This window comes from Ochotona princeps, chromosome 6, assembly GCF_030435755.1.
Source record: "Ochotona princeps isolate mOchPri1 chromosome 6, mOchPri1.hap1, whole genome shotgun sequence".
NCBI lineage: Eukaryota > Metazoa > Chordata > Mammalia > Lagomorpha > Ochotonidae > Ochotona > Ochotona princeps.
Window position 1 is genome coordinate 15,647,050 of NC_080837.1, and position 14,112 is coordinate 15,661,161.

At 50.1% G+C, this 14,112-nt stretch overlaps 1 protein-coding gene across 1 annotated transcript in view; it reads right to left on the reverse strand.

Moving 5' to 3' along the window:
- The window catches only part of MAP2K1 (mitogen-activated protein kinase kinase 1), a 67,686-nt gene extending 53,868 nt beyond the window's left edge, over positions 1-13,818 (reverse strand). The window contains exon 1 of the mRNA XM_004577960.3: positions 13,455-13,818. Within this exon, the coding sequence (XP_004578017.1) occupies positions 13,455-13,534 (80 nt within the window). The 5' untranslated portion in view covers positions 13,535-13,818. The remainder of the gene's footprint in view (positions 1-13,454) is intronic.
- Between the last annotated feature and the right edge of the window lie 294 nt (positions 13,819-14,112).

Consider the following 14,112-nt stretch of genomic DNA (forward strand, 5'->3'; position numbering starts at 1 on the left):
AGGATACATTTTCTACTGCCTCAACAATTACCAGAATGTTAAGTGGTTTCCTTGCCCCCATCTTTCCACAGATTCCAGGAGGCCAAGAGGAGCTAGAATCAAACAGGCGGGCATTTCGGAGGACTTCAATCTGCATGTTGAGTGAGCCTTATACACAAAAGCCCCACAGTCGGTGGCCGTGGCATTCTGGCCGCCTCCTCCGACAGAAGCATTCTTGAAAGACTGCTTCCAGAGAGGTATGAAAGCAGACTGTGGATTCTCCAATGTGCTGAGCGCCAGAGTTAACTTTCTAAACCGACCAGGGTCTGTAAGTTATATTTCAAAGGGGGGAGGAGGGGCAGGATTAGTCTGAATCCTGATGAACCAACAAACCCGGGGGACCAATTATGCAGAGCCAATGAGCCTTATCTTCTCCCTCCACTACTCCAAGTGCAAGAATTAACCTGAGCCTGGAGCCAGTGTAGACTATTGACTTAAATCATCTGTTCCATTCTGCCTGAAAAGTAAATGTGTTTCAGGGCGTTCAAGATTCTAAACTCTTTTTTTGGTAACTGGTAAACCCAAAATAGGTCAATTCCAGAAAGCTACTCATTTCTAGGGGACTTTTGTCTGTGGTTATTCTGAAAACCACTGCTTTTAAAACTTGACATTATGAAGCTTAAAAATAGGAGCTCCTCCTAAGTAAGGATCAAGGACGAAAACCCCCTTCCTCCCCTGTCGCCTTCTCCTCTTTCCCTCGATGGCCCAGGAGAGTGGTGGCACAGATGGGTGACTCCTCCAGAGCTTTGGACAAGCACTTGGAAGCACTTGTGTGTGTGTGTGTGTGTGTGTGTGTGTTTAAACACTTGCTTTTGAAGGATATTGGATAATGCTACCAAAATGCAGTACTAGATAAACTTGGAAATTTTCCAAATGAGTAATTGTCGCCAGTGAAAACACATCATGCACACACACAGGAGAGTTGGGAGCAAGATTTGGCCACCTCCTCCCACCGCAGCAGGTGCCTGTGCTCAAGGGGGATGGCTTCCTCATCTCCCCGCCCCCGTGAGCAGCAGGGTGGCCCTGCACAGCCCTGGTCAGCCCTGGCCACTCTAGCTTCTCTGAAGCTGGGCAGCTGCTGTTATTTTCTTGGTTCCATCGACGGAACCACAAAAGCCCAGATGGGCCTTGGGGTACCTCCTTGGACTTGACAGTGGTCCCCTGAGACAAAGAAATGGCCACTGAGGGCATCACGGGATGAGACCATTGACAAATATAGAATGCCCTGGAATAGAAAAGAGGCTCTGCCGATGACACTGGCAAATGTAGGAATGTGTATCTATCCGGTCAAAAAAGTTGCCAGATGTAAGTGAATCTAACAGAGCTGCAGCATATACACGAGTCATACAAATCAATCCATGGTCAGGAGGGACAATCAGATCTAAAAATGTCCAATCACCACAGCACCAAAACGGGAAGTATTTGAAATACAGACTCAAGACACAAGAAGTTCAGAAATTTTACAGTTAGATCAGGCCCTCACCACATTAGAGAGTCCAGAGTCAAAGAAATTCATTGTAACAGGAAAAAAAGAAGACATTAATAAGCTATGCCCATAAAAAATTTTCAAATTTTCTTCAGCCTATCTAAATTATACAACTAGGAAAACTACATAAAAGCATATCAAGAAGAAATGTTAGAAACACGTATCAAATACCAACAAGTACAGGTACACCTAAAGCTACAGCAGGCAGATACGTAAATCATATTGAACCAATCCTATTCACGATATGAATGATTAATATTGATTACAAATTAATATAAATTCATAAATCCTAAGTAAATCACCCTCTGTGAGTTCACAGAGCTCACTGTAGGAAGAAATTAGCTCAGATTCATACTCCACACCAAATACATGGACTCCAGATAGACGAGTCAGCCACAGAAAGGAGAGAAAAGGCGACACAAAAAAACGAAACCCTTACTAGCTGAAGACCTGTCCCAACGCTGGTGAAAAATAGTTTGTTCCGCAACACACATGCCTTTGAAGATGCAAAGAATAACTGCTCTGTCTACAACATGAGTTACAACGGGACATTGCAGTGACCATACAATAAAAATTTAAAAATATAAACTATTTAGAAGTCCCTTTGACAACACGGCCACCAGGGCAGCACAGCAAACCTGTGATGGCTCCCACAGTGCTGGCCCACCTACCCACCTCTCCAGCTTCATCTCTGGCCCCTGCACCCGGGTGCCCGGCACTCCACTGGCTGGCTCCTGAGCACATCCCAAGCTTTCCCACTTGTGTGAAACCACTCATCCTGTGTGTTCTTCCTGCCACGCCTCCCATTCCCGTGGAAATCCTAGCCATCCTCCAAAACCCAGTTCAAGTGTCATCTCCTCCGGGGCGGCTCTGCTAATCTCCCCACAGGGCGGGCTGTCTCCCCCTCTGAACTGGCTCGGTCAGTGCGCTCTTTGTAGCCCTTCTTTTGGGAGACTTTTCTGACTTTGTGATCATTTGTTTCTTTCTTTCTCCATGTTTCCTGCCATCTCCCTCTTCCTTCCTTTATTGGATCTGAATATCCTCAGAGACAGAGACCCTTACATCTTTGAGTCACCTGCTGCAGCTTAACACTCAGGAAACACTCAACAAATATCAGTTTACACTGAATTGGTGAAATACAGAAAATAACCCCATCTCAAAAACACAGTTAGCAAAGGAAAGCAAGCTGACTTTTAAAGGAGCCCCTATCTACTAAACAATCAAAACACAAAGCAAAAAAAAAAAAAAAGACCTGAATAAAGAGTTCAAACACACACCCAGTAACCTGGTTCCCAGTCTGTTAATATGTAACAGCAGCAGTTACTGGGTACTGGGTCCAGAGTCCCTGGTCTGGTGAACCAACTCAACTAGAAGTAAAACAGAATAAATTTCGGCTCAAAACCATTCACAGGCATACCAAATAGTTTTTAAAAACTAGGAAGCCACCAATATCATCCACAAAGTATCAATTGCTCAGTCAAATCCTAGCAAACTCCATTTGACAGTCAATCAAAATGACAATGGTGAAGATCATGTCTGTGTGTAAAAATCCAGAGGAAGGAACTTGCTGACTGATCTCAACTATTTGAAAATGCACACAGTGGGACAATCAACAACAAAACCTGGAGGATTTCATGTCCTTTGAAAGGTGTTTATATTTAATCAGGCATTTAGGGTCTTGAGGTGTCCCTAATCAGACAATTATTTATTACAAAAAAAAAGGAAGCGGTCACTCTAGTCCCAGGTGCTCCCCCTTTCTGACTTCAAAGCAGGATGCCCCCTGGGAGTTATCAGAGAGGCAGGATCAGCATTTTCAGAAGTTGGCCCTTCTCCAGGACTCGGGGAACACCTGCTGTCTTAAAACAAAATGCCATTCATCCCCGGAGGAATCCTCCAAGGGTTCTGCTGGGCTCTGGGGAAGCAAAACCAGGACATAAGACATGAAGTCAAATACAATCCAGCGGCAGGGTGTTTCAAACTCAGCCATTTCTGGAATGGAAAAATCAAGAAACAAGATTGGAACCTAAGCTTTTTTTTTTTTTTAAGATTTTATTTTTATTTGAGAGGCAGATTTACAGAGGAGAGAAAGAGAGAAATATTTTCCATCCACTGGTTTACTTTCCAAATGGTCACAATGGCTGGAGCTGAGCTGATCTGAAGCCAGGACCCAGGAGCCCCCTCGGGGTCTCCCTTGTGGATGCAGGGTCTCAAGGCTTTTCCCAGGCCTTTCCCACAAGCAGAGAGCTAGATAGTAAGTGGAGTAGCCAAAACACAAACCAATGCCTATGTGGGATGCTTGGTTGCAGGTGGAGAATTAGCCAACTGAGCCACCACACTGGTCTCTCCTCACCCTCACAAGCTCAGCATTCGTACCAGTCTGGCCTCATTGTCTTCCCACTATTTGAAAACGTCTGTGGATCCTTAGCACCATTTCACCAGCATGTCGGGGGAAAGAACGACCACTGCACAGAGGCGAGACTAAAACAGCACAGTCAGGGAATAAGGTACTAAAATGAACTTCATCAAAGAGTGAGATTGTATCTAGTGAGGAAAAAAAAATAAAAGAGGAAAACCCACAACTAACCAACAACATAACTGACAGCACCAGGCCCCATCTGCTCATCCATTGGTTGTGCACGTGCAATGTTTTTCCTGCATCACCTCCACATAAACTGCCCGCATGAACACAAGTTCTCCTACAGAATCTCCTACACAGCATTCACAAACATGGTCTGTCTGTTTTTAAAGAAAGGAAGTGATATACAACATTAGGCTGCTAACTGCTTCTGCTCAGACACTCCCACTCCATATGTGGGACAGGCATGGGAGTGAGGGGCCCGCAGACCACAAGAGAAGCAAAGGTCTCCCCGAGACCCTGCCCTCTGCAGGACAGCAGGGCCACTTTTCTCAGGAAACCAGGAGCCGAGGTGACTTGTGTCACTTCTTGTCGGACACAGTGGAGCAATTACTATATCTAAAAGAAATTAATATTCACATGCTTCAAATTTCCCCCACAGTCCCAAGAGGGCATGACAACTGTTTTTCTTTCCCCTCAAGTTGTATGCACCTGTTTAAACGAAAACTGAAAGACTGACAGACAGACAGGCTGACATATCTTCCACCTGCTAGTTCATTCCCCAAATGCTCACAGCAGCTGGACCAGGCTAAAGCCAAGAACCTGGAACTCAATCTGGATCTCCCACGAGTGCAGCCAGCGGCCAAGCACTTGGGCCATTGCCCAAGCCTCCCAGGCAGGGAGCTGGATCAGAAGCTGAGGCAGACCCCATTCCAGGCACTCCAATATGGGATGCAGGCGTCCCAAGCAGCAGCTTAACTCACTGCGCCACAGCACCTGACACCGTGAGCCAGTACCCAGCTGAGGTCTAGGCAGTATATCAGATAGGCCCGTCTCTAGAACACTGCTCTTCATGAGATCAACTGGCTTGTCTTAGCAAATGCTCCACATCCTGAATTTGCCTGATTATTTCCTCCTGGTGTCACTAAATTGTCCCTGCAATTGCTATAAACAGGAAGTTGGGTCTCCAAGCCTGATTAACTGCACGTTTAGGCTAGATTTTGAAGGACAGCAAACATACTAAATGTATAACTATAAATCAACATGATTTATCAAGATTAAGAACAAAAGAGGGACTGGCATGATGGCACAGAAAATCAAGCTGCCATCTGCAATGTTGGTGTCCCACATGGTTCAAGTCCCAGTTGTTCCACTTCCGGCCCAGCTCCCTGCTCCCTGCTAATACACCTGGGAGGTTGCAGAAGATGGCCCAAGTCCTTCAACTCCTGCCACCCTGAGAGACGCAGACGACGTTTCAGGCTCCTGGCTTTGGTCTGACCCAGCCATAGCCACTGCAGCCACTTGGGAGAGTAAACAAACATTTAAAAGATTTTTCTCTCCTCCTCCCTAACTCTGCCTCTCAAATAAATAAATTTTAAAAAATGAATAGAACATTCAACTTCCTGAGAAGGAAGACATGAAAGCTCTCCTCAGAACATACACCTTCCCTGAACAGCACTACAGCGAGCACAATGGTCACTGCCATAAACTACTTGGAATGAGGCTCATGGGCCGCTCTGCTTATACCTGTGCTCTCACCACCTGGGCTGTCCACATGAGGACAACAAGGCTCAATGAATAGCCACGGTCAGTTAGGAGGAGATGGGATTAGGAGGTGACATAACAACAAGCCCTGCGCGGAGACACTCAGAAAAAGCCACGGACACGGGAGATGAAGCCCAGGCTGGGTTTTCAAACTGCGTAGTATTCATTCATTCATTCATTCATTCATACCGGGTACTGTGCTAACCACTGGGGAGACATGCTGGGCACTGTATCTGCTCTCACAGAAGCTGGAGCCATGCTGGCAAACAGAAAACAAAAAATAACATCACGCCAGCAAATGGGAGAGGACACTGCAGACTAAGAGCAGAGTGAGAGCAGACAGCGGGAGGACACAGCACGCGGAGGGCGAGGGCGGGGACAGAAGAGGGTTACTCAGTGAGGACCAAAGCCAGGAACCCAGGAAGTGGACAGGTAAGGCCAGGCCAGCAGCTTCTCTCCTCCTGGGTCCCCACCCCCTTCTTGCAAAGTCAGGGAAAGTGGACTCTAAATGTCTGTCCAGACAAGAACCCCACACATCTCACTATGGACCAAGTTGAATCTCTTGGTCAATTCTGTAGCTGTGGCAACAACAGCAGCCAGCTTCTTCTGGAGGCCACAGGCTTAGCAGGCCCGACTTGTCAGCTGCGCCTGCTCCGAACATGGCACCGCCACGCCACTGACTGCATCAATGACCACCATCACAAGCACCCAGGATCCAAACTACAAAACCCATGCTGAGCCCTCTCACAGACTCCTGGGTATCCCAGCACCCATCTCAGAAAAGGTCATGCATGAGGCCCACAAAGCACATCTGACATACCCAAAGGCACATGACAGACAACAGGATCACGTAATCCAACGGAGGTGCCTCTTCAAAAGATGCCAAGAAAAGTGGATGGTACAACACTTCAGGCCTAGCTCTAGGCAGAGCACCTAGGCCTGTGACACTCTGAGGCAGGCATGGACGGCCAAGGGGTCTTAGAACTTGCACAGAGAGAAGACACCCTGTAAGGACTTAAGGACTGACAGGATGTGTCACCTCTTAGACCATGACCTCTCAACACCCCCAGGGCCTTCTCAAATCCCCCACCCCTGAGGGGTATCAACAAACCAGGGAACAACAGGGACAGATGCACCCTCTCCCGCATCCCTCTACACCCCCAACACCCAGGAGTACACCTCACTCACCCTCTGCTACCCTAGCCCTCTCCATCCCTCCCAGAGGTCCACATGGATCTGCAGTCCCCACCCCTTCACCTCTGAATTGAGTGTGAAAAACAAAATAATGACTTTGTTAGGAAACAAATAAATAAATTTTCAAAAGCTTTTTGAAAGATACAAATGCAAAAACACCAAGGCAAAGGATTTTCCTCAGCAGGGCCGGGCATTACAAGCCAAGCTAGTAAAGCTTCTATCAACCCTCACCTTGCCTACAGCACAGAAAACCACAACTCAGACAGTGCAGGGCCTGGCTGGGTCCGCCAGAGCCCTAGCGAGGTCTTGGCCCGCAGCCTGGTCTCTCCTGGTACTTACACTTGGGGAGGGAGCCTGCAGGCCATGTTTTTGAAGAACAACCCTTCAGAGATGAGGCTCTGTGAGGGAAGCCTCATCCTGGCAGGAGAGGCAACAGGTCCCCTCAAGAACAGGTCCCACTTCTGAGTCCACTTCACAGCAACCATCCCCAGGGACCCAAGAGGATACGGCCAAAGTAGACCAGGATGGTGGGCGTGGCAGCAAAGATGACTGATATGCAAGGTGAAGTTGCACATCCTTGACTCTCTGTAGCCAGAGAAGCAACGAATCAGACCCACATACAGCATCAGGAAAAAAAAACCCAGTGGGTAAAGTCCTCATCTTGCATGCACCAAGATCCCACAGGGCCACCGGTTTATGTCCCAGCTGCTCCACTTCCCATCCAGCTCCCTGCTTGTGGCCTGGGAAAGCAGTCGAGGATGGCCCAGGGCCTTGGGACCCTGCACCCGTGTGGGAGACCTAGAAGCTTCTGGCTCCTGGCTTCAGCTCAGCTCAGCTCAGTTCTGGCCACTGCGGCCACTTGAACCAGCAGATAGAAGATCTTGCTGTCTCTCCTTCTCTCTATCAATCTGACTTTCCAATGAAAATAAATAAATCTTAAAAACAAAAAACAGCTGGGCTGAGGGGGCCAACGAGCACCTGTGAGGACTGAGGCTGAAGCACAGCAAGCAGCACAGACTGCTTCTTCCCTAGCGGGCAAAGGGAGCGGCGACTCAGCCGGGCAAGGACTTGAGCTAGGTCCACCCCAGAGGGGGAAGCGAAAGAGCACCAGAGTGGAAGAAGACAGGAGGAGCAGGAAGGGAGGGAAACAGAGACACGTCAGGCAGGCAGCTCGTCCCGGTCTCCCACTCTAACCGAAGGAGCTGGGGTTTTAATACAATTGCAATGGAACCAGAAAAACTTCTTATAGATGTGTTTTATTTAGTTGGAAAGCAGACTTACAGAGAGAAATGACACCCAGAGAAATCTTCTACCCACTGACTTACTCCCTACATGGGCCTGCTCAGTGAGGACTGGGCCGGGTTGGAGCCAGAAGTCAGGAACTCCCACCCAGGTCTCCCTTTTCCACAGTGGCTATGCCTAACACCCATATCCAGAAAAGCATTCTAGGGTCCTGTACTTGCTAGTACATACAGGAATCTGGTCTGGGAACACCTCAAAGTTTCTTTGGGGATCCCCTCAACCGAAATGGTGGACTCAGAACCTTAACCAAGAAAAGATGGAAGATAGAACAGGTCAATCAACCACCTCAGCTATATGTTGGCAGCGAAATAATGGACAAAGGGAGACTCTATGATGGACTGTATCAATCAGTGGATTCTTCAACAGCCTCATCATACCTAGAGTGGCGAGACTGGCAGTGATTTATAACTGGTGAACTATCAGAACCACTTGAGCAAGGATCTCAAGAGCGTGCCCTACATCCGGGACCTGGGGTGGGTGGGTGGGTGACTGGGTGGGGCTTCTCCCTCAATATTCCCTTTACTGGGCCCGGCGGCATGGCCTAGTGGCTAAAGTCCTCACCTTGAAAGCCCCGGGATCCCATATGGGCACTGGTTCTAATTCCGGCAGCTCCACTTCCCATCCAGCTCCCTGCTTGTGGCCTGGGAAAGCAGTCGAGGACGGCCCAGAGCACTGGGACCCTGCACCCGCATGGGAGACCCGGAAGAGGTTCCTGGTTCCCGGCTTCGGATCGGCTCAGCACCGGCCGTTGCGGTTCACTTGGGGAGTGAATCATCGGACAGAAGATCTTCCTCTCTGTCTCTCCTCCTTTCTGTATATCTGACTTTGTAATAAAATAAATAAATCTTTAAAAAAAAATATTCCCTTTACCTCAGATACAGGAAGGAAACAATAGGGAAATAGTGGTCTTACCCACTTTCCCATAGCCCTTGTACATTTTTACCCTAATTAACAATGTAAAGATTGCCAAAATATAATTTAAAAATAAGTTATAACCATAAAAAAAGAACCAATAACTTCTTAAAATGAAAAAAAAAAAACATTCTAAACAGAGCAAAGACACGATCTTGCTCCAATTTACTTCATTATAACACAGAGGACCATAGCAACATGCTTATGTGTTTTAGCAAAATTTACAAAAGAAAACTGTTTGAACTTTACTGGACAATAAGATGCTGGACTCTATGTTTGGTATATGCTTGCAATGAGGGAATCTCAACTGAACTTGAACTGTGGTTATGCAACAAGGTGGAGGAATCCACCATGGGGGGAGGGTTTGGGGAGGGGTGGGGAGAATCCTAGTACCTATGAAACTGTGTCACACAATACAATGTAATTAATGAATAAAAAAAAATTAAAAAAAAAAAAGAAAACTGTATTCTTTTTAAGTACTTTCAAAACGGCATAAATTTCAGATCCCATATTACCCAGCTCCATCTCTGAATGCGGAACATCAGGGTTACATCAAAAGATTCATGGAGGGCCCAGCAAGACAGCCTAGTGGCTAAAGTCCTCAGCCTGCACACTCTGGGATCCCATACAAGCACCAGTTTGTGTCCCAGCTGCTCCACTTCCAGTCCAGCTCCCTGCCTGTGGCCTGGGATGGCAGTCGAGGATGACCCATGTGGGAGACCCAGAAGAAGCTGCTGGCTCCTGGCTTTGGACTGGCTCAGCTCCGGACACTGAAGCCCTTTGGGAGTAAACCAGCAGATGGAAATCTGTCTGCCTCTCCTTCCTATGAATCTTTCAAATAAATAAATAATTTTTAAAAATTAGTGAAAAATGTAATTACAAGTATTTCCGTGCCCAAAATGTCCTCTAAAATCCATTCCTCATAGGAGTACATTAGAGATAACTCCAAGGTACTGAGGAAAAGCAACCTTACCAGTACCGTACCAAGATCTCTGTGTTTTTCCCTCTTTCGCTCGCACTGCCTGATAGTGTTCAAAAGCACTCGGCTCTGACCACAGAAATCCAGAGCAGCACAGAGAGAGGGGCCCAGAAACCCTCGGAGGGCTGAGTGTGGAGATGTGCGCTAGCAAGTGTGGGGGAGCAGTCCCAGTCTGTCTCCAGCAGCCTACTCAAAGCTGCCTCCCATCATAACAGAGCGATGAGTCACGGAGGTGGGTGCAGATGGCACGGCAAACGCAGCTAAGGAGGGCGGCCAGCCCAGGAGCAAAAGCACCTTCACACATACCTCGGCCGCCACGGCCCGAAACGGCCTTCCCACTTCCTGCAGCCCTCCCCGCCGTCACCCTAGAGATGCAGCCAGGGACCAACACTCTCACAGGGCTGACCATGGACCAAGATCCCTTCAGCATCACAGCTACCCAAAGCCGGTTCTAGTAGGAAGCTCATTTTTGCACATGGAAAAACTAAAATGAACCCAGAAAGAGACTAAAACACTTACCCCAAGGGCTGGGGTTGTGGTGCAGCAACTTGAGATTCCCACATCTAGAGTGCCTAGGATCAAATCCTGCCTCTGCTTCTGTCCCAGCTTCCTGCCAGGACACCTAGAACGGCAGTAAGCGAACGCTTAAGGACGGGGACCTCCATCACCCACTCATGAAAGATCTGGAAGGAGCTCTTGGCTCCTGCCTTTAGCCTGGCCCGGCTCTGGCTGTTGAAGTGAACCAACAAAGGTTGCTCTGCCCTTCAAATAACTAAAATCTTAAAAACGAACAACAGAGCCCAGTGCAGTGGCCTAGTGGCTAAAGTCCTCACCTTGAACACGCTGGGATCCCATATGGGCATCGGATCTAATCCCGACAGCCCCACTTCTCATCCAGCTCCCTGCTTGTGGCCTGGGAAAGCAGTAGAGGATGGCCCAAAGACTTGGGACCCTGTACCTGCATGGGAGACCTGGAGGAGGTTCATGGCTCCTGGCTTTGGATGGGTGTAGCACCGGCTATTGTAGCCACTTGGGGAGTGAATCAACGGATGGAAGATCTTCCTCTCTGTCTCTCCTCCTCTCTGTATATCTGACTTTGCAATAAAAATGAAAAAAGAACAAAAACAAAAAGTGTCAGTCACAAAATCCCAAGTACCAGAAGCAGTTTCTTTTTTTTTTTTTTAAAGATTTATTCATTTTTATTACAGCCAGATATACACAGAGGAGAGACAGAGAGGAAGATCTTCCATCCGATGATTCACTCCCCAAGTGAGCTGCAACGGGCCAATGCGCGCCGATCCGAAGCTGGGAACCTGGAACCTCTTCCGGGTCTCCCACACGGGTGCAGTGTCCCAATGCATTGGGCCGTCCTCAACTGCTTTCCCAGGCCACAAGCAGGGAGCTGGATGGGAAGTGGAGCTGCCGGGATTAGAACCGGCGCCCATATGGGATCCTGGGGCTTTCAAGGCGAGGACTTTAGCCACTAGGCCATGCCGCCGGGTCCCCAGAAGCAGTTTCTAACCTAGCCTGACTCTGGAGGTCAACTTTTTTTGTTGTTGTTTTCAAGATTTACTTATTTGGAGTTTGCACAATGGCTCAACAAGCTAACTCTCTACTCCGTGGAGCCGGCATCCCTTACTGGTACCAGTTCTAGTCCCAGCTGCTCCACTTCCTTTCCTGCTCCCTGTTTATGGCCTGGGAAAGCAACAGAGAATGACCCAAGGTCTTGGGACCCTGCAGCCATGTGCAAGACTCTGAAGAAACTCCTGGTTTCTGGCTTCAGATCAACTCAGCTCCAGCTGTTGCTTCCATTCAGGGAATGAATCATAAGATGAAAGATCTTCTCTGTCTTTCCTCTCTATAAACCTATCTTTCAAATAGAAATAGATAAATCTTTAAGATACACTTATTTATTGTTAGAGAGAGAGTGGTGAGAAAGAACAACAGATCTTGGATCACTCCCCCAAATGACCACAGAAGCCAGAGCTGGGCAGCTGGGAGAGGCTTCACCTGCTATCCCACATCACCAGCCAGAGCCCAACTTTGTAATATCGCTGATCACCTCCCACTCTCACTCAAATGCTTCTGCCACAAACTTCTGCTAGTTTCTTCTCCTCCTCTCCTGGGGCTTTCTTAAAATCAAATTGTTCTTCCCCCTCTCCCTTCCCCGTGCAGTGACAGCCACTGCCACTTCCAAATCAAGCAGGAAAAAGACTGATTGTGGGGTCCCGACACTCTCAGAATGCAAGCGGCCCAAGCCTCGTCCTGAAAACAGGGACCACTACTGAGGGGATGCCTCACTAGACCCTAAAACTAACAAGAGTGAGGGTTGCAAACACAGACACACTTGTAGGAGACAACACCGTGGAAAACAGAGTCTGCAGTTCCCAAGGGGGACAGGGCTTAGCAGGAGGGTCTGCCGGCAGCCTGGCTGAGCTCACACCTATAGAGGGGATCAGCACCAAAGGCAACAAGTTCCCAAGCGTGAAAATCTTAGGGCAACAGGAGCCACCCAGGGCAGAACAACCCTGCTTTCATCAGCTAAGCTTCCTTAAGTCTGCCGTGTGCAGGTCAAAGATCAAGACTCTGGGCCGGCACGGTGGCTCAACAGCTAATCCTCTACCCTGTGGAGCCAGCATCACTTATGGGCACCAGTTCATGTCCCAACTGCTCCACTTCCCTTCCAGCTTCCCCTGCTGTGGCCTGGGAAAGTAACAGAGGATGGCCCAAAGGTTTGGGCTACTGCACCCAAGTGGAAAACCCGGAGGAATCTCCTGGCTTCGGATCAGCTCAGCTCCGGCCGTTGCGGCCACTTGGGGAGTGAACCAGTGGATGGAAGATCTTTTAGTCTCTTCTCTCTGTAAATCTGCCTTCCCCACAAAAATAAATAAATATGTAACCCTGTTCATGTCTCCAGGACCCAAGAGAGGGAGTGATGGGAACCCAGGGCGGCCCCAGCAAGCTGTTGCCTGGAGATTTAATGAAATCAGTGATCTGCGAGCAGAAACCGACGGGAGCCTGGACAGGTATCAGCCCGCGTGGGGTGTCCGCCCAACCCAGTCTCAGATCTGAAGTGGAGGGTTCCTAGCGAAGTGAGGCAAAGTCATCGGGTTAGCAAGACCGGCCAGGAGCCGGCTTGGGGAATGAATGAAGGGTCCCACAACGACAGGAAAGGCTTTGTATTTAGTTTTCCCTCGGAGCTAGACGGCGGAGCCCCCCATAATCAGCCGGGGAAAGCCCACGGGGCACTGCGGAGTCCGCCGGGGCCCCACAGGTGTCCGGCACGCAGGGGAGGACGCGCGGGCCCCTCGGGACAGCAGCCGGCGGCGCCTGGGGGGGACGGGGCACACGCGGCTCCCGGCCGCGCCGTCCGTGCTTAGTCACCGAGCCCCGGCTGCCCGCGCCTCGCCCCCCGCACTCACTCGGCCGAGCTGGTGCCGTTCACCGCCGAGCCGTCGGGCGCGGGGTTCAGCTGGATGGGCGTCGGCTTCTTCTTGGGCATGTTGGAGTCGCTGCTTCCTCCCTCTGGCGGCGCGGGGCCGGGGTCGGTTTCGGGGTGACCGGTCAGAGGCTAAGGGGATCTCGGGGAGACCCCGGCCCGAACTCGCCTGGGAAGCTCAAGGGCCGCCCCGCCGGCGCGCGCGGCTCCGCAGCACAACGCTTCCGCCAAGCCAGCCCTGGACTCGGACGCGCCCGCGGAGCCCCGCGCCACCAGCGCCCGGAAAGTGCAGCCGCCGCCGCCGCCGCGCTCGGGCCGCTCCGCGCAGCCGCGCAGGGAGGGCGGCCGCCGCCTGGCCACACGCCCGCCCGGCCCCGCCCCCGCCGCGCACGACAGCCAATGGCAGCCGAGCTGGACGGCAGATGACGCGGAAATGCGTCACGGGGCTCCAGGGCGCCCTCTGCTGCCGCGAGGCTCCGGGTGCACGCACCGAGAAGGGGCAGGACCCAGGTGGGTGTCCTAGTGCTGGGGGCGCCGAGGGGCCAGTCCTAGGGGGACTGGACCGCCCCAGTGGGCCGACAGGCAGTGATGGAGATGAAACAATAAACTAAGTCAGGAAGAAGACCCATCCTTGGGTCTCC